Genomic DNA, 19932 nt, shown 5'->3' with positions numbered 1-19932 from the left:
TATTGCAAGGCTCCCACTGTTTTCTTTTCAATACAGGTACATCTGTTGCAGTGAGCACCCGTATATCTTTCTCACTCATGCCTTCTGAATTTGTTCAAGAAGCTTTGAACCACAATCAACGCAATGTACAGGGCTGTTCTCGTTATTATGTGCGTTATGGATAGAGTTATTGAAAATTTCGTGTGAGAATCTAAATCTGTAACAGAAAATCTAATTTACCGTCCTCTTCATCGAGAGGTACGAAGCAAGTTGCTGTAAAGAAACATCAAAGAGGGCCGTTATGTTACTCACTAACCTGCGATTCATGTGCAGTTCCTATAGTATCAATCCCAGCATCTCAATCTGCTTTGGGCAACACATAATGTGATACCACGTGAAAGTACCCTCCAGTCGGCCCAATACATGGAAATCGTTTCATCGTTTCCTTAACCATAAAAGTGATAAAACAGTATAAATGCGGGCTAGCATGTGGAGGTACTCCATACTGAAAAAGCCATATGAAAAAGGGCATGCTTACAGCACCGTGAGACCCACTAGTTTTTTCTTGTCTGAAAAAAAGAAAAAAGATGGCGTCCTGCTGGATAAACGTTTGTGTAAGGCATCTACGTGTGTCTTATGGTCACATACAACTGTAATATCAGATTCATTCAACAGCTTCAAACTGTCCCTTTAATCACGTGCATGTCCTTCAATCGTTTTTCATTTTGGCAGTGATCAGTGACTCTCTCTCGAAGTATCTTTTAAAACCGAAACGTAACCAACATTCGAGTGCAACTGAGAGAACTGTCCCAGGCTGTGTAGCTCCCAAGCAAGTAAGGATCCTCAACGTGTGCTCTAAAATGGTGATTTGGATCAAGTGATACAAATCGTACGATTCTGTACAATATGCAAGAAAACATTAAGAAATGTTTCACAGTAAACAATGTTCTGGCACTACATCTGTGTTAGCGATATTGAAGATTTTTTATGTGCATGTGCAGGCGAGGAAAATGAAATCGTTTTGCCACCTTTTGCAGGTGATTTGGTAACATTCATAGTACAGTAGCCTGTTACTTAGGGTAACCTGTTGGTAGAAGTTCAGGGGCCTTGAGCACCCTTGAGCACCCTTGAACCTGTAAGTCAATATTTCAAGACCTTGAAAGCTCTTGAATTTGAAGCTACCTTTGAATTCTTGGAGTATTTCTTCACAATAACTATTAATGAACGACGCCAGGACTTCAAGCATCCCCTCAGTCTTCCTGCTGGACTAGCCATTCCGTATCAGTGTGTCCGAGTACAAGACCAAATGTAGACTGGCATTGCTCCTCCTCTAGTCATACTGAGAAAACTATGAGCATGTATCTACATGTGCATGTCTCATTACTAATACTTCCCGATAGCATTTCTCCTAAATGTCGTCTGGCAATTGTTCATAGAGAAGCAAGTCTGCCCACCTGCGTGCAGATGTTCAGTCCTGCCTGACCTTATATCTATAGCTAGTGACACTGCTGTGAAGTGCACGTAATGATGGAGTATGCCCAGAAAGCATACCTTCCAAGCGTCGTAGTAAAATCACGAAGGCTATCGCATTCAATGTGAAGAGTTGTAACAGCTGTTTTGCTTTGATAGTTTCTAATTAGTTCTATAATGACGTGTCCTGTAGTGGCATGTACAGAACCAGTTGTAAACACAGAGGTATTACTTTCAATATTACCCTTAAAAGCCCATGTGGATCCTTGAAAAGCCTTAAAAATTTTCCCTAATTATTTTGAAGTGCCTCTTTTTCTTTTTTGTTTACTGCAGTATGATATGGAGGGAAGGACATGTGACATGAAGACAGGAAAAGGAAGTAGCTGCTATTAAAACTTTAGTATTACAGGGATGGCATTACACACCTGTGAAGTCGAGCTTGAAAAATGCATTATGTGCCGGCTGCCAGATTGGAACGTCGACGATGACGAAATGAGTAATGTGGAAATCACAATGCAGATGTGCTAACAAATGATGAGACAACAAAATTTTCCTGCCAAACTTTTGAAGGGTCAAAATTTGCTCGCTTCTCCATGGCAAGCAATCCATGTCGTAACATGCCGTTACTGCATGCGCACGTGGTGTGTTACTGCTGGTGCCCCGAATGTGGTGCCGAAGAATCCACAAAGATGGCATCTCACGCGAACGCCGTAGAAACAAAAAAAGCGGAACTGTTGTCCAAACTAACAAGACGAACATGCCAGACTATCCTGCAAACTAACTGTATGCCATACTATCTTCTGTCCACCCAGCTTTGTATTTTGCTCACTCTACATGGCTCTCTCAAAGCAAGCCTTCTTATTATCTAAGGCAATGTTACCCTGACAGGTAAGTTAGTATGAAAACCTAATTAGCCATGCTAATTAACTATGCAAAAATTAAGCCATCACAAAATAGCACAAAAATGTGACAGTTAACATCAGCATGAGGAGACCGCTAAACATTTCTCTCTCGGTCTGGGGCAAATTTTTTTTTTTTTTGAAAGATTGGGAACGCTCCATAAAGATTATTAGAAAACGTGCGTGTAGATTGTTTTTATATGCTGCACATTTGCTGGACCCAAACTTACCACCTGATTACTAGAGGTGTGTTTAACAAATATTGTACTCGTACGAGAGATACGTTGTCTTTTACAAGATTTAGGCCAGTGCGGGAACACACAGATTGGCGTATGTTACTCTACCGCTATTGCATCTCATACCGACACCTATATTTTTCACTCCTTCGCGACTATGCTTCCCGTCCTCGCTTATTCGCCCCAAACACAGTTACGAAACCTCTCGGGTGCATAGCAAAAACTCCCCCAATTCACTTTATTTGGTACAAAGGTGATAAAACGAACAGCATCACAAAACCCGTCGATAACTCGTCAGTTGCGAAATGGAAACGAAACAAAAAAAAACAAAACAGAGACTCTCGCGCTATACACTGCCCGCCTGCGGCAGCACGGCCGGCACCTGATTGTTTGTTCCGTGCCGCGCCCACAGCCTCTTGACGACATCGTCCAGGCGCTTCCGACTGTGGGGCTTCAGGTAGAACACTCCAATAGGAGGAACGTAACTGGCAGTGGCTGCTTTCTGCCGCGAAACCGTCGCGTTGGGGTAACCTGCCGTCGACAAGTCCAGAGGCTGGTGATCCCGAGGGGCAGGCAGCGACGGCTTTCGTTGCACTTCACCGATCGGCGGAGGACTGCGAACATTGTTTTTTTTCGAGAAACTCTCCGCAAACATTCGCGAGTGAACGCTGGGATGGTTGAGGATGGACGCGTGATTGACGATGCCCCTGCCGCCGTTCTGGCCCACGGTCACCTGGAGGTGGTGGAAAGTGTCCGGCGGTCGCGCGAGAAGTCCGCTGTCCAAGATGGTGCCCCGGAACTTGGGATCACCCCGATGCGCGACGGGTTGCGTCGATTGGTTGGTCCTCGGCTTGCGGAGCTTGTTGAGGTCTGGGAGCAGGGTACGCCTGGCCGTTTTGGGTTCGGGGGCCACGAAGTGGCCGGGCACCTTGCTCTTTCGCGCCGTTGTTCTTCCCGATAGCTGCACCTCGTCGTTGGTTTCTTCCTGTTCTCTTCCTTGTTCCGAGGAGGCTTTGGGAGTGCACAAAACTAAGGGAACGTGTTTCTCAACCCCATTACTCTCCGCGTGCTCCATGTTGACCACTTCTTGTCGATCGCTCACCCCATTGTCGACGGGCTTCTCATCCTTATCGCCAGCACGAGATAATGGTGCAGGAACCAAGCTATCTCCATCAGGAGTAGTGGGCAGTGATGAAGGAGGCCTGTGGAGAGATATCTTCAACTTGAGAGACCCTTCTTTCAGCGTGCACACTCCGGTAACACTGTCCTGTGACTCGTCGTCCAGTTTTACAGCAGGCTTTTTGTGGTGATGATGGTGGTGGTGGTGATGCTTCGGCACTGCACCATCGGAATCGCTGTCGCGCTGGTGGTGTGTTCTCTTAGCGTCACTCTCTTCGCTGCGACGTCGTTTCGCGGCTGACATCTCGCTCAAGTGCACGGGCATTGCAGGAGCCAGCGATGGATCTAACATGACGTAGGTTGCACCGACACGTGGTCCTGTTTGCCCCGAACAGCGAAAACACCCCGTCGAAATGCTGACCCGATACGCTTTGAACAACCGCGTACATTCGTGAACGCCAGCACAAGTCGCCAAAGCAAGCTGGGCTTCGCAAAATGCTGGGCTTCTGTTCCGTGATATGCACTCGAAAACAAACACGTCGTGGTACCTCTGGCGAGAAATTAAGCGAAAGGAAGACTCCCTACCTTCCTGATAGCTGTCGTACAAAATCCGTACACGCGACGGACGCATCCAAGTTGTGAGGTCGACATGAACGCAAAGCTTCTTGTTCGGCTAGTCTAGTAGCTGTCGTCTTCGAATATGTCGGTCGTTTTTAGTCGTCTGCTTCTGTTACTCGTGCCAAGATTTCAGTTGAATTGCTATGAAGGCGGGAGGCAGAAACTGCTTGGCCATTTGTGCAGCAGCAACATACCTTCGCTTGGGGATGTGCCGAGACTTTTTTCTTTCTTCTTTTTTGCACCCTTCGTTTTATTTTTCTTTCTTTTTGTTTGGAATGACATCGGTTTTGAGCGAGGAGTGGCGCTGGCTGTCATAACCGGCAACCGGAAGTTTTATGACCGGAAACATTCGTTTGGGGAGAAGGATGATGGGGAAGAGAGAGGCGCTCGCGTTGTAGCCGTTGTAGCTTGTCGCTGCGTTGGTGATGAAAGCATAAACAAACAAAACAGCAGCGCGCATGATTGTTTGATTTGTGCGTGCTTTGCACCGCTGTACGAACACTATTGGTTCCATGTGATCGACCACTGAAAAAAAAAAAAATCCAAAAAATAACATAAATAAAGGAAAGAAGCGGGAGATCGCTTTGTCTTGCAATGAAGCGGGGTGAATAGCCAACTGTGTCAATATTAGCCCACAGTACACCTGTACATGCGGCTGGTCTCGCGGTTTATGCTGCACTAGGGAATAAATAATGGAGGACGTCTGATACGAGTGATACTTATTTGAAAGGGCATCGCACAAGTGGTACGCTGATGCTGGGCGGTGGCTTTGTGCATTTTCTTTGCAAATTTTATGTTGGTGTATTTGTTATAATAAGTGTACAAGCAGAATACTTTTAGTACTGCGTTGTCGCCATGCTTACTAAGCAAAATTACCGAAAATCGGAATAGCTTTTTGTGTTGCAATCTGTATTTGTATTAATTATATATAGCTTATCAGCTACAACGAGGCAGCCCTGACATAATTACTCAATTAAAAGCGCAACGCTCGCCAGGTTGGAATACAGCGTTCTGCTTTAGAGTGATAAAAGGTAATAATGTACTTCGTAAAATTACTTTTCGTCAAGTACCGTACTTGACGTGAAAACGTATACACTACATTGAAGTATATCCTTGGATGCGCCCTGTGAGGTCATGTTCCTCTTTGTTTTATTATTGTGTCGTAATGTGTCGCTGCGCATGAGAAGAGAGGTAAGTTGAAAATGCCAACAGGATAGTGCAACGTAACCAGCGGAATGTCTCGTGGATTGGGCTACAGTATATCTTCGGACCTGCGCGAGGTGCAAGTGCTGATGCCACTTGCTTACTTTGCAAAAGCATTAAAAAAAAGATCAAATTGGGAGGGGGAATGCAAAAGCATTCGATATGTTTGCATATATACCGCTGCGTGTATACGGAGAAGTTCAGCGAAGCTTTCAATGACGAGCAATGTCATGCTTATCCACATGACTTGTCTCACGCTTACTTCGAAGACGTACCCCGCCAAGTCGGTGATAGTCACTTGTTATCATCAAGTAGAAGAACTCCTAAGTCCTCAAAGACAATACTTATCATTAGGAAAGGGATCTTTAGGTATTTGCCTATAAATGCCAGACTGACTAAATGTGACATTTTCCAAGTTTGTCCGCCTTTTCCTCGATCTCATTTCATAATTGCATTTTCTCTTTTTCTTTTTTCTTTTTTTTAACCTTGTGGAAGCGTAGAAGAATGTAGTGAACGTGCAAGCGTGTGATATTAGGTCCGTGCTGTTTTATTTTTCGTTACTTTTTATTCGCGACAGTGGGTTGCGTTTATTCCGGTAGCTGGTGGAACTATTTTTTGTTCTTTTTTTTTTTTTTGTATTGGTTAGCTAAGAGCTCTGGATTAGCTAGAAGATATTCAGATAGAAGAATGGGTGTCATAAGTTCCGTAACGTCAAATTGTCGGTCTTTAATTGTTGCGACACCAGCGTATATTTTGGACATCGAGTAAAGGAGAAAGGATGAAATGGTAATTTTGGGGTAACCCCGACCTCAAAATTATACTTAAAGTAAAGTACCAAGTACCTGGCATCATTAGTACTTCGAGTACAGTACAAACTACCCCATTCCAAGTGTACTTCAAGTAAAGTACAAAGTACTAGGCAAAATACTTCAAGTATTCATCAACTACATTGCGAATTTAATTTGTGTCACTTTGCATTTCACTGTTTAGTATCTGTGCCTTGCTTTTTTCGCAAAACTTTAGCGAGCATTCTTGATAAATGCTCTAAAGCCATACAGTCCTAGGTTAAGTGCTAACCCGTGTTATGAACTTAATCAGATGACATAACTTGCAGTTACACATGCAGTTACAGATGTGCTGTGATTATGTATTATACCCTGACTGATCCAAGATCGCCCGCCCTAGTTTGGCGCTCCAGTACTAATCTTCTGCTATAACAGGCTAGGAAATTTCAAGGGAAAAAAGTACAGGCCAACGGAGATTATATATTTCTGGGCATTCCATGGTGATTTTTGAAATACAACATGTTTAAAAAAAGAATATGAAGAAAGTAAAGAAGGTTGAAGCACAATATAAGCCATCATTTTTATACGACTGTGATCTGCAGCAATGTAATTCATGTGACCAATTACAAAAACGTAAAAATGACAGAATGTGTGTCTTTCAGGGTGTTCATCATGTAACGCAATCACACATTGTGATATAAATTGATGATTAATTGCCGATGAATGAAACAATATAAAAAAAGCATAGAACCTTGCATTGGGAGAATTGAAATGACAATGGACCAAGTCACTGTGCTGCCGGCTGCAGTGTCATAATGTGTGCGTGTCATAATGTGTGCGTGTCTTTGCATTCCATTCGTTTTACATAATCATAGAAACGTTGATACCTTTTCAACATTTCAAGCCTCACAAAATTAATTTGCTTCAACAAATATGCTCTTTAACAGCACAAAAAACCTTTTTGGTAAAATGTCAGACTGGGACTCTTGGTACTGCATCTCACTAAAAGCGCTAAAATAACGACAAGAAGACGAAAACACACAGATAGCGCTATCTGTTTGTTTTGGTTTTCTTGTTGTCATTTTAGTGCTTTTAGTATGGTGCATTTTTGATACTCTTTTGCGATTTTTTTTCTGGAGTCCAAGTTTGGGTACTTGAGTACTTGATGGGAAGGTACTCGGAAAAAAGTACTTTAAATGCGGTATAAAGTACACGATTTAAAATGTACTTCAAGTAAAGTACAGGTACACAAACACGTACTTAAATTACTACTTGAGCACTTGGTACTTAAAGTACTGCCCATCGCTGACGTAGCCTTTCGTGGAGGCTGGCTGTGATACTGAGAACACAATCGTCTTCGTGTGCTTTCAGGACAGACAGCGGCTAAAATATCAGCGTAAAATGGGGGGGGGGGGGGCATCCTGGGATCGGCCCCGTGCATAGAAGTATTCTTGTATACAAGGAATTGAAGCTTATGTAGAATATCATATCATTTAAACGAGCGCGATGTCCCGTACGAAAGCGAAATTGGTTCCGCTATGTAAGCTTCTTAGAAGTAGTAGTCTCGCAGCCGTGCTTATACCACTAAGTGAATATGAAGACGCATTCATTTAAGCCAGGTGTTACCTGAAGGTTTATACTCCATTGTGATATGTCCAACTGTTCCTTTCTATAGCATTTCCTGGAACGTGTTCAGGAAAATCGAAAACGGTACCCGGAGCACTTGCGCTGGTCACGTGATTTCTGAGTATTCTCTTCCCCGCTAGACACGATGGATCCTGTTCGTCGCCATGATAGCAAAACCCCGAGATTTCAACGATGAAAGTTGAAAGTCACACACACACACACACATGACGTCAAACGAACCCGTTTGGCCGCCATGGTCACTTTTTCGGCGCAGTTGCCGAGATCATCTACACTCTAAGAAAAAAAGGAGTAAAACGGGGAGTAATTGCAGCTTCTACTCCCCTAGTCTGCAATTGCTCCCCATTTTAGTCCCCTAACTCAACATTTAGTCCCGACGTTTACTCCCCAGGACTGCAAATTGTCACGAAACTTCGCGAATGGTCTCCTGAATGCAAAAGTCCACGTAAATATGTGCCCTTGGTCAATTTGAACGACATAAGGCTGTATAACTCACACAACGTAGCAATTTTCCAGCCACACAGAGTAAGAAATAGTTAGCTCATCTTTCTTCGCAAATTGTGCCCTAGTATGGCGCAAGATTTTATATCACTCGATATATCACAGTTGACGGTTTGCTTCAAAGTATCTTCATGCATGCGCACCAATTATGTACCTGGGACTCTTACAACAGCGCGTGAAATGCGGTCTTCAGTCTGTGACATTCATTTACTCCCGTGCATTTACTCCCGAAAGGGACTATTTTTTGTGGCAATGCAATTACTCCCCAAAAGGAGTAAAAGTACTCCTTTTTTTCTTAGAGTGTAGCATTTGCTCGAAAACCAAGCCTTGAATTATATTTTGAAATCCGGTCGCGCCTGTACCCTTCTTTTATCCCGAAGACACTCCGTCATTGTCGTTCTCACATTTGCTTTTATGAAAACTATGGTTGTCGCATTGAAAAATAGCGCAGTTTGTCAGCTTTCAATGCCGCTAGCAGGAAAAGTGGTCACCAGTGGGAGGAGCTTATGACCATGCCACGTCACTGTCACGTCACTGCCACGTCACAATGTGACGTAGGTGAAAACTCCTTATACGTAACCGTCTTTTCGCGGTTCTTTTACTGATCGGCAGTAATCGTATAGCTTATTTCTGCGCCAAAAATATCCAAATAGCGGGCAAAATATTGTATTGTAAAATAAATGTTGTTGTAAATTCTCAGTTTTTTCCCCCTTTTATTTTGCAAAAAAAAAAAAAAGTGACATAATAGTAACAATCCTGTCCTGTCTCGAATCTCCATGCGAGTGATAACTAGAGCGCGGATAAATATGCACTAAAAACGCCCTAAATAATATGCATGCAACTACGTAGTGAAAATCTTCGAAATATGCAGTAAAACTCCTCAGTATTTTATAAGGGATAACGCGGTAAAATAAAGCCGCTTTCGATTTACGCACGGACAACATGCAAAACACGAACATGGACGTATGTTCGTGTTTTTCGTGTTCTCCGTGCTCACGCTTGTTTCGTCGTGGCACTGTATCGCGTGGATTAAAATGCCAGCGCCGCCCATCTTCGTAACGGTGATGTGTCGAAGGTGAAGTCAGGGTACGGGTCAGGGTACTCCGCATCTCACCCCATCGAGATATGGAAAATTTCCTATTCCGACCAGCATTTTCGCGAAAGAGTCCCAGTTCTAAAGTTCTAAGAGTCCCAGGTACATAATTCGTGCGCATGTATTAAAATACTTCGAATTAAACCGTCAAGCGTGATATATAGACCATAATATAAAATCTTGCGACATAGATAGGGCACAATTTGCGAAGAAAGAAACGCCGTTTCTTACTCTGTGTGGATGAAAAGTTGCTAAGCTGGCTTATGGCATCAAATTGACCAAGAGCGCATATTTACGTAGACTGTTGTATTCAGGAGACCATTTCCGAAGTTCAGTGACAACTTGCAGTCCTAGGGGGTAAATGTCGGTGTTAGGGGACTAGAATGGGGAGTAATTGGGGGCAACATATGGGACTACAATTACTCCTCGTTTTACTCACTTCCTTTTTTTTTTTTTTTTTTTTTGGAGTGCGCGGCAAACCATCTATGAAAAAAAAAAAAAAAAGAAGCATGCTCTCGCACCTGAAAACGTGGCAAAATATGCACTTTTCATGCACTTTCGTGCGAAATATGCCACAACGTGCAAGACATGCGTTTATATGCACCATGGAACCCTTCTACGAAATCCTATATTGAGAAAAAAAAAAAAAAAATAAAAGCTTGCATGGAAATCCGCGGTCTAGTGATAACATTGAAACGCTAGGTAGATGTTTCGCGGTGACATCCTTACAAAGCGAACAAACATGTAGCAAACAAACGCTCTCGTCGTTCTGTAGCTTCTGTAGAAACGTAGCTGTACAAACGTCGTCCTGTGGAAACGTAGCTTCTGTGCAATATGCAACATTGTCGACGTAGAGGTATAGCAACTCCGCTACATTTTCCTCCTTGAGGCGCTACCGTTCTGGAGCAGACAAAAGCTCCTCATTTGCTGAATCTGCGTTCCACGTTGGCCGACTCGTAAACTGGGATTTGAAAAATGGATGTCGTGATCTGAGAGAGCGCGCGAGCTTGTCGAGGGAGAATCTCCCGAACAAGTATACAGGCCGCGCTTCTGCAGAAGGGTGACTTGCGTAGAACGTCTTTTATTCTTCTTGTTTTTTTTTTTTGTTCTTTTTCGTGTTAGCGCCGCGAAACAACTGTGGCCATATTAGGAGAACGTATGTCGTCGTTCACTTTTGAGATTTATGTTCGTCTAGTGCTACGATGCGCCGGGAACTGCAGCGAAGGAATGGTGTAAGATTCGTGGCGAAGTGTGCAACATACAGGGTGTCCCAGAAAACGTGTCATTGAATTATAATTAAAAAACTGCACCACCTAGAGTCATGCTGTCAACGGCATTTGTTCTTACTGGGTTTTTGCCACCTCCTCATGTGAATGTCGTGTAACGTAAGTTTAATTATGTAAATTTTTGTGAGCTTAAGTCGGAAATTTGCCTGGTAAAGGTCACTTTTTTACCCCACCAATGTGAAGAGCGTGTCTAATTCACTCAAATTAATGATAATTGACAGGGATATTCAGGAGCTATCCCATCGGAAAAAATAGCCGAACATCATGCTCTACGGAGGTCGCACAGAATAGCGCACGATGAATTTTTCAGCGCAATCTTTGTCAGTCCGACGAAAGGAGGTTGGAAACCCAGCCCACCCCGGCACCACAGAAACAGATAATGCAGGCATGACAGATAATAATTAAAATTGGGGTACATGACATTAACTTTACAAGGTGGCAAAAACTTAATAAGAACAAATGCCGTTGACCGCATGATTCTAGGTGGTGTAGTTTTTTTATTATAATTCAATGACACGTTTTCTGGGACACCCTGTATGTGTGCGTGTGTTGTCCCCGTTTTTTTTTTTTTTCTTTTTTTTTCTTTTTTTTGTCCGTGCCTCTCGAGTTTCCCACATCGTGTGCAACACTGTTTTCGTATGCAAGAAGAAACAAAATTCGCGTCTTCCAGTGCTTACCTCACCCCCCACCCCCTCCAAGAAAGAGAAAAAACATACACAAGATTCGTGAAATTCCGTTTCGACGTGCTATATCCGTATTTCACCGTCACAGTCTATATTATGTCCTGCCGCGCTTTTCCGCGACAACCGGAATCCTAGGATCCCTGATGGCATCGAAGTATAAGTTCAGCGTTAATATCATCAGAGCAGCCCAGTGATGGCGCATAACAGCGAGGTCACACGCACAGCAATGTGGGACAAACAGATGTTGTACAAACACAAACAATTGTGTTATTCGACGAAAATGTAGCGGCGTGGCGTACTCGAATAGGACTTTAGGATCACGCGTCAGGGATAAATTATGGTACACGGTGTTTGAGTAACAGCGTTCTTGAGGAGAGGCTCGTAGTAAATTGCAGGGTCTTGGGATGGCAGTGTGCACCTTCTACTTTCCTTTGATTAAAGTCAATAAATGTTAGAAAGAATTACTGTTGCAGTAGTTACAGTTAGTAGTTAGCTGTTCTGGGTTGTCCGGTTGCCGTTCTATATTAGTGTCGCTAGTTTCATCCAAATAGCCGCCATTATGCTTCGCTGTTGCAATTGTTCAACTCGGAACGTTAAAGTGAGCCCAGATGCGTCTACAGTCGCGGACCCGCACAACATCTTGGTTTGCGGATGGAAGTATTGTGTTTTGAAACCGAGCAAATAAAATGCTGACGAAATCGCGTGCTTCTTGCGGTACGCGCGGATACTGCATTTTGCCCGCAAAAAACCACTAGTGCCTCTGCCGCCGTCCCATAGTGAATCTAAAATGCGCCACAAGATGATATCGTACTCGTGGTGACAATGAGACATTGCGTCCCAAGTGATGTTCTAAGTTATTGTGATTGACATGACTGGAGTCTCCCACTGCAGTTGGTCCCACACTCTAAAGGAAAAAAAAAGGAGTAATTTTACTCCTCTTGGGGAGTAAATGCATTGCCACAAAAAATACACCCAGAATCCTTTCGCGAGTAAATGGATGTCACCGTGTGGAGACTGCATTTCACGCTCTGTTCTAAGAGTCCCAGGTACATAATTCGTGCGCATGCATGAAAGTACTTTGAATCAAACTGTCAATCGTTATATATCCAGTGATATAAAATTTTGCGGCGTACATAGGATACAATTTGCGGAGAAACAAGCGCTAACTGTTTCTTACTTGGTGTAGGTGGAAAACTGTGAAGTTGGCCGAGTTATACCAGTCTTATGACATCAAATTGACCAAGAGCACATATTTACATAGACTGTCGCATTCGGAAGACCGTTTGTGAAGCTGAGTGCCAATTTGCATTCCTGGGGAGTAAGTGTCGGGGTTAGAAGGACTAAAATGGGAAGTAATTGGGGGGTAGTCTAGGGGACAAGAAGCTGCAATTGCTCCCTATTTTACTCCTTTTTTCCTTGGAGTGCACTGCAGCTGTCCTGTACCACATGCGTGGGGTCTCTGATCGGCACACCCTCTAGAAACTCTCCACCCCTTCAAAGAGCGTGTAAGAGAATGAGGGAATTCGCGGTCCTGATAGGAGGGCCGACTCGTGACGTCAGCCTCTCGCGCCCGAAGCGCTCCATTAGCAGACGAATTTATCGTTGGCCAATGAGAGCTTGCGACCGCTTGGAATCACACCGTGAGCAAACTTCTACTGGAGACTGGCACGGTTGAGCGTCTGACCTAGTGATCCTGCGTCAGCCACACTTTGAAGGGCCCTGAGAAGTTTCGTCTCCGGGAGATGTTTTGATGGCTCAAATCGCTGTTGGTCAGTAAGTGCCACATAGAAGAGGTTGAGGTCCCACAATCAAATGTCAGCGTCAAGGAAGCGAGGCAACTAAAAAGCTGCGGTGGAGATACTCGTCCTCGCAGCTGCAGTATTGAAGACTGGGCAAATACGCGATGCTCGTCCAGATCGCCTTTCCAAAGTACGATTGTGCTAGTTTTATACAGCGAAGAGCAGGATCACTGTGTTGTCCCGCAAGGAACATTGGAACGCGGATTTGTCATGAAGTAAAGGAGCTACCTTCTGTTGAAGGCTCTGGTCTGGAGGATGGGACAGTATCCATAATAGCACCTTCTGTTGAAGACTCTGGTCTGGAGGATGGGACATTATCCATAATAGCACCCTCTGTTGAAGACTCTGGTCTGGAGGATGGGACGGTATCCATAGCACCTTCTGTTGAACACTCTGGTCTGGAGGATGGGATAGTATTCATAATAGCACCTTCTGTTGAAGACTGTGGTCTGGAGGATGGGACCGTATTCATAATAGCACCTTCTGTTGAAGACTGTGGTCTGGAGGATGGGACGGTATCCATAGCACCTTCCGTTGAAGACTCTGGTCTGGAGGATGGGACAGTATTCATAATAGCACCTTCTGTTGAAGACTGTGGTCTGGAGGATGGGACAGTATTCATAGCACCTTCCGTTGAAGACTAGAGGAAGTGTGTGTCCAGGAGGCGGACCCCTTTACACCGGCGGAAACTAAAAGCCGTGTAACAACGCCCATCAGAGGATGCCTTTTGTATACTTGCCATACCATGCGAACAACCCTGGAACTCCGCAGGAGTCGCAACAGAGGGCAGTACAGTCGTAGTGTATGCTTACCAGAACTTTATTTTCCACTTACCTCGATCATACTGAAAAAGACTGGCATAGTTTATCCAGTGACGAGAGCTACTCCACAATCCTCTATACAATGACTGGGAAGCAACCCACGCCCTTTACACGTATTTTAACTCTATAGCCTACAAACTTTCATCGGCACGAATGTTTTTTTTTAATTGCGTGTTAGCGCCGCGAAGCAACGGTGGCTATGAGCGGCATACAGTCGTGGACAGATGGAGGGAGGACAGCTGAAAGGAGTGGGGAAAGGGGGGTTAGTATGCCTCCTGGGCCGCCTTCAGGGGGAACTGTGCCGGCATTCATCTGGAAAGCCTTCGGAAAACCCATGGCAAACTTCAAACAGCACAGCCGGTGCCAGGATTCGAACCCGTGTCACTTCCCAGTCTCGTCGTGGAAAGGGATCATCCTAACCACTATGCTACGGGAGCTGGTAGCATGAATGTGTGCATTGTGCATCAAGTATGGGGAGCCTACCTGTACTGGCATTGCAGTGGAAGGCAGCATGCATATGTGTGTACTGTCATCAAGATAATAGGACAACCACCTAGGAGGAAGTCCCCTCTACACCGACGGAAACTCTGTCCACCATAACGCTCCCCGAGGAGACGTTGTTTTAATATAGAGGGTGCTTCTTCTTTTTCACGCCTGCTAGCTGGCGGAACTTTAATCACTCCGCTTCCGTTCCGGCCTCCTCGGCTGCGTGACTCCGTTTTTGAGATGGTGTCAGCCATTTTGATTCGAGTTAGGAGCGCGACCTACTAGATTATTTATAACGACCATGTCATAATCGGCAACCCCTATGAGGAGCCCGTCCGCACGATCCGCTAGGGGCGCTACTCATCGGCCCGCGAGTTCTACGTCATGATTGGACAATGAAAATTTGAATTTTGAACGCGCAGAAGCGGACGTACGACTACCGTGGCAGACGACAGCAACAGCTCCTTTGAAAATGCATGGATTGATGATTATAATCAACTTTAGAAAGAAGCATCTCCCATGGGATATCCATCCCTTGTGTTAAAACTACTAAGGCAAGCTGAAGTACAAAGTATTGCATAAATTGTGGAAGCAATAACTGGGCCGATGAGTAGCGCCACCGCTAGCTTCCAAATGCGGCGCTGGGAAGGGGTGCCTATTATATGGTCGTTATAATCTAGTAGGTCGTGGCTACGAGCACCGGAAGTGCGCTTTACAATTTAGTGGATGGAGGCATGACCCTTTTTGACTGTGGAGTCGCCACTTAACGCGCCCAATGCTATAAGAACAGCATACAGTAGATACCGTTTTTGCAGGTGGGTCATACGGCCGAGCAGACGTTCTCTCGAAGATAATGTGTAACTGGTAGATGCTTTCGGGCAAAAGTAAGATAGGAGAATTCATCGAATGCGACTCGATGTGACGTTACCGCTTGAGCGACAAGTTGACTCTCCCAGATGCTGTCACTGCGTTGCTCTAGAGGATCCGGAGCACATTCTTCTTCATTGCACACACTACCAACCTTCCCGCTGGACTCTCGCCCCTTCTCCCTATCAAAATTTGCTTGGTCCCAGGCCGAATCAAACCCATCAACGCTCTGCGCTCGAAGCTCTTTGGCCGTTTGGGACACAATCGAACTTCGATCCTTATTGTGAAGGGGCTCATTATCTCATTCCCTGCATCACCACCAGCAGTGGGGTAGAGTATCGCCTCTGGTGATGAAACTCCCCATTCTTCACCTTTAAAATAAAGTTGTTAGACTTATAATGCCATTTTACACGTATTCCAACTCTCGCCTACAAACATTCATCTGTGTATTGTCATCAAGTAGGGAACCCTCATCTACTGGCATTGAAATGGCAAAAAGAAATAACACGCAAAAAAAGATGGTGAAACATACCTAGATAAGATTCTACCTGAGTAGCGTATGACGTTTTCCTGTGACGCTAAGTGAGCGTGGAGATATCGACGTCACTGTCGCTCTTTCGCCGATCGCTTGCGGTTTGCAGCAGACGGCAGAGCCGAAATAGTTGGGACTGTAGCGCACTCTGTGATTACTTTTGTGCTTCATCAGTGGTTCATGTAGAGATCAGGCTTTAATATCGCAATTGCAATGTGTTTCCTCAAGTCAATAATTAAAAAGGTTATTAAAATATATATTTTAATTAGTCCCCTAATTGGGAAAAAATACGGTTTGCTAGTAGCAGCCCCGTCGAGTTATCCAACGACAACTGTAACAGCGTCCTAAGGCAACTCCCCTTTCTATGAAAGTTTGTTGCATCTAAGAAGAAGCACCCTGTATTTAAGACCAGTCACACATACTGGTTTCCTTTAACGTTTCACACGGACTAGACTATAGGACTACGCAGATGCCAACTCTAGAGCACATCACTGCATGTCAAAGATTAATCTCTGTGCTGGATGTCGCCATGCAACGATCGAAGACTCGCGGATGGTTGCATACGTGACAACGGCACAATATACGTGGCCACCTAATAGTGAAGCACATACGTACCTCTGTCATCTTCAAAGAGGACCGAAGACGTCTGCCACCACCTTGCAAAGCGCACAGCTCCCAGCACTGCTCTCTCTCTCTCCCTCTGCGAAGGGATCGGCGAATCCCTGCTCGTACAAGACTTAGCACTTCGGCTACACTACGGACGCGGCCACCTTGTACTGCAATGCAGCGAGCGATCCACACCTGGCAATTGATCTCGACTGCTGGAAGAGGAAACTGTTTCCTATCGCAATGCGGGACGGGAGGCTGTAAGAGCAATTGAATGACCCTCCACCGAATCCGGGGGACGCCGAACAGGATCTCAGCTCTGTGCCACAGCGTATCTTGCACAAGGTAGTGATGAAACGCATGCTCCACAGTCTCGTGACAAGCGCAGAATGGACAGAAAGGAGTGGGAACTTCGAACCGAGAAAGACGGTCCCGAAGCCGTAAAACGTCGTGTGCCATAGGCGCCGCATTGCAGTCTGCTCGACGGGCGTCCTACCAGCCCGCGGTGACAAGACGCCAAGCAACCTGCCGGGGCACACCAAGACTCACGGCCGCCGGAGGCATGGGGAATAGCTCCAAGAGAGACTGAGAAATGAGCTCATCACCGTGGGACTCACACAGGCGTCGCATGGAAGGGACATGTTCTTTAAGGTCAGGTGCGAGGAACTCAGATCGAGGCCAACTCAGCGAAAAAGCAGCATGCTTCCAGAGCCCAGGAGGTACCGCAGAAGATCATGCGCAGGGTTGTGGGGCTCCATGAGTGCATCGAAAATACCTTTGAGGCCAAGGGCAAGACACTTTGTCTTCATATGTTGAGCCCAGACGCCACCAACCTCCCACCGCAGGCACATGCGGGCACGCGACACCCATTCCACAGTGCCACCCCAGATGAAACGAAAAGCGGTGCGCGTCGCAGCCAGCAAGATGTGTGTATTGTCATCAAGTAAGGAACCCGTCTACGAAGGCAGGCCCTTATTCACATACTGATTTCAAGATGTATACACGTATGTATGGATGTGCGCGTATGTATTGTCATCAAGTAAGGAACGTGTACTCATTGGTGCATTGTCATCAAGCAGGAGAGCTACCCATGGAAGTAGGCTCCTCTACACAAGCAGGAACACTAAAAGCGCACTATTCTGAAAGGCATGGTAACAGCGCTTCTCATGGAGATTGCTGTTTGTACGGGCCATACCATGCGAACAATCCATTCAGTATTTATTTGAAGTACCCATGAACAGCAGCAGCCTCTATAATGGGACATCATCCATGATATACGGGAGAGTCGCGACGGAGGACAGTAGAAGCCTAGCAAACCGTCTAGAACAGAATGTGCCACTCACCCTGATCTTAACGGAAGATGCGAGTGGAGCACAGCCAGCGACGGGAGCATTCGACTGGACCGAGCACGGCGTGTTCGCTGGTGATGAGCGCCCGTAGTTCAGCACGAACTGTCAGACCTAAACTCCCGCAGTCGGTGCCACCGTAAGCTAACCGGCACCGGTGTATCCAGATTTGGAAATCTATTTCCGCAATCAGATATGCCAAATGTTGCTGCAACCGACAATTAATGGTTCCACGAACCTCTGCATTGTCATCAAGCAGAACTACCTATTGAGGTAGTCCCCTTTGGGCAGACACTAACTTGCCGTTACAATCCTACACGCTAGATAACAGCGCTCCAGGAGAGTTTGCCTTTCGTACTGGCCATACCAAGCGAACAACCCAAACACGGGAGGGACGCTGCGAAGGGCAGCACAGCCCTAGCGAGCTGGCCAGAACATCATTTGCCACCCACCTTGAACGTGGCGGAAAAGCCGAGTAGACGCAGCCAGCGGCGAGAGCACTCCACAAGACCTTACAGTGCTCCCTCACGCACAATGTGGCTACGAAGCCCTGCCCTGACAGCCTGAAATATAGCTGCGTCTCCGAAGTCTGGTCCACCGAAAGCCAGCCGGCAACGACGGATCCAAATTTGAAAGTTTATTCTCCGTAATTAATAAAGCCAATTGTTTACGCTGAGTGCGCGGAACAGGCAACGGATCTAGGAACTGTACGGTGGCCCAGGCGACAGTCGGCACTTGAAATATTTGCGTTAATCTGCGCCACAGCAAAAGTGGAACGTGACAAGCCTGAAACGGTGCTCTGCGGTCTCACACATTCCGCAAGACGGGCAACCGTCCAGCGAGAGATGTGAAACCGGCGTAATCGCTCGTGGAGAGGAAGAACGTTGTGGGCAAGCTTCCACTGAATCCCGTCCCGTATAGCCCAGTGTGTGTATTGTCATCAAGCACGAGAACTACCTATGGAGGTGGTCCCCTCCGCGTATAGCCCAGTGTGTATTGTCATCAAGCACGAGAACTACCTATGGAGGTGGTCCCCTCCGCGTATAGCCCAGTGTGTATTGTCATCAAGCACGAGAACTACCTATGGAGGTAGTCCCAGTTGGACAGACACCACACGTTACAATCCTACAAGCTAGACAATACTCCATAGGAGAGTGCTTTTCGTACTGGCCATCCCAAGCGAACAATCCAAATACGGGAGGGTCGCTGCGGAGGGCAGTGCAGTCCTAGCGAGCTGGCTAGAACCCTGAACGTGGCGGATAATATTTTAAGAAAAAGTCTACCCGGGAACAGCACCGGAAGCGATACCCTCTGTATTGTCATCAAGCAGGAGAGCTACCTATGGAGGGAGGCTCCTTTATACAAACGGGAACACTAGAAGCGCACCATACTGAAAGGCAGGATAACAACGCTCCGAAGGGATATTGCTGTTTGTACGGGCTATACCAAGTGTGTATTGTCATCAAGCAGGAGAACTACCTATGGAGGTAGTGCCCTTTGGACGTTACAATCCTACAAGCTAGATAACAACACTTTCCAGGAGAGTTTACTTTTCGTACTGGGCATACCAAGCGAACAATCCAGGCACGGGAGTGCCGCTGCGGAGGCCAGTACAGTCCTAGCGAACTGGTTAGAACATGATTTGCCACTGACCCTGAACGTGGTGGAAAAGACGAGTAGACGTGTAGACGAGAGAGCACTCCACAAGACCGTACAGTGCTTCCCCACGGACAGTGTGGCTACGAAGCCCTGCCCTGACAGCCTGAAATATAGCTGCGTCTCCGAAGTCTGGGCCACCAAAAGCCAGCCGGCAACGACGGATCCAAATTTGAAAGTTTATCTCGGTAATCAATAAAGGCAATTGTTTACGCTGAGTGCGCGGAACGGGCAACGGTTCTGTGAACTGTACGGTGGCCCAGGCGGCAGTCGACAGCTGAAATATTTTCGTTAATCTGCGCC

The 19932-nt window shown here is 46.0% G+C and overlaps 2 protein-coding genes across 2 annotated transcripts in view; one reads left to right on the top strand and one right to left on the bottom strand.

Annotated features, from left to right (window-relative positions):
- The window catches only part of LOC135387741 (centrosomal protein of 97 kDa-like), a 69433-nt gene that overhangs the window by 12319 nt on the left and 37182 nt on the right, over positions 1–19932 (top strand). The window lies entirely within an intron of this gene.
- On the bottom strand, positions 2795–4597 carry LOC135389925 (uncharacterized). The gene has a single exon (XM_064619976.1). The coding sequence runs from the start codon at positions 4332–4334 to the stop codon at positions 2931–2933; it is 1404 nt and encodes a 467-aa protein (XP_064476046.1). The 5' UTR covers positions 4335–4597; the 3' UTR covers positions 2795–2930.

This window comes from Ornithodoros turicata, chromosome 3, assembly GCF_037126465.1.
Source record: "Ornithodoros turicata isolate Travis chromosome 3, ASM3712646v1, whole genome shotgun sequence".
NCBI lineage: Eukaryota > Metazoa > Arthropoda > Arachnida > Ixodida > Argasidae > Ornithodoros > Ornithodoros turicata.
The sequence above is the reverse complement of the archived record's forward strand: the minus strand, read 5'-3'. Positions and strand labels throughout refer to the sequence as shown.

Bases quoted from the DNA above. Each gene is read 5' to 3' on its own strand.
- LOC135389925 (XM_064619976.1), bottom strand. From the start codon at position 4,334: ATGCGTCCGTCGCGTGTACGGATTTTGTACGACAGCTATCAGGAAGGT.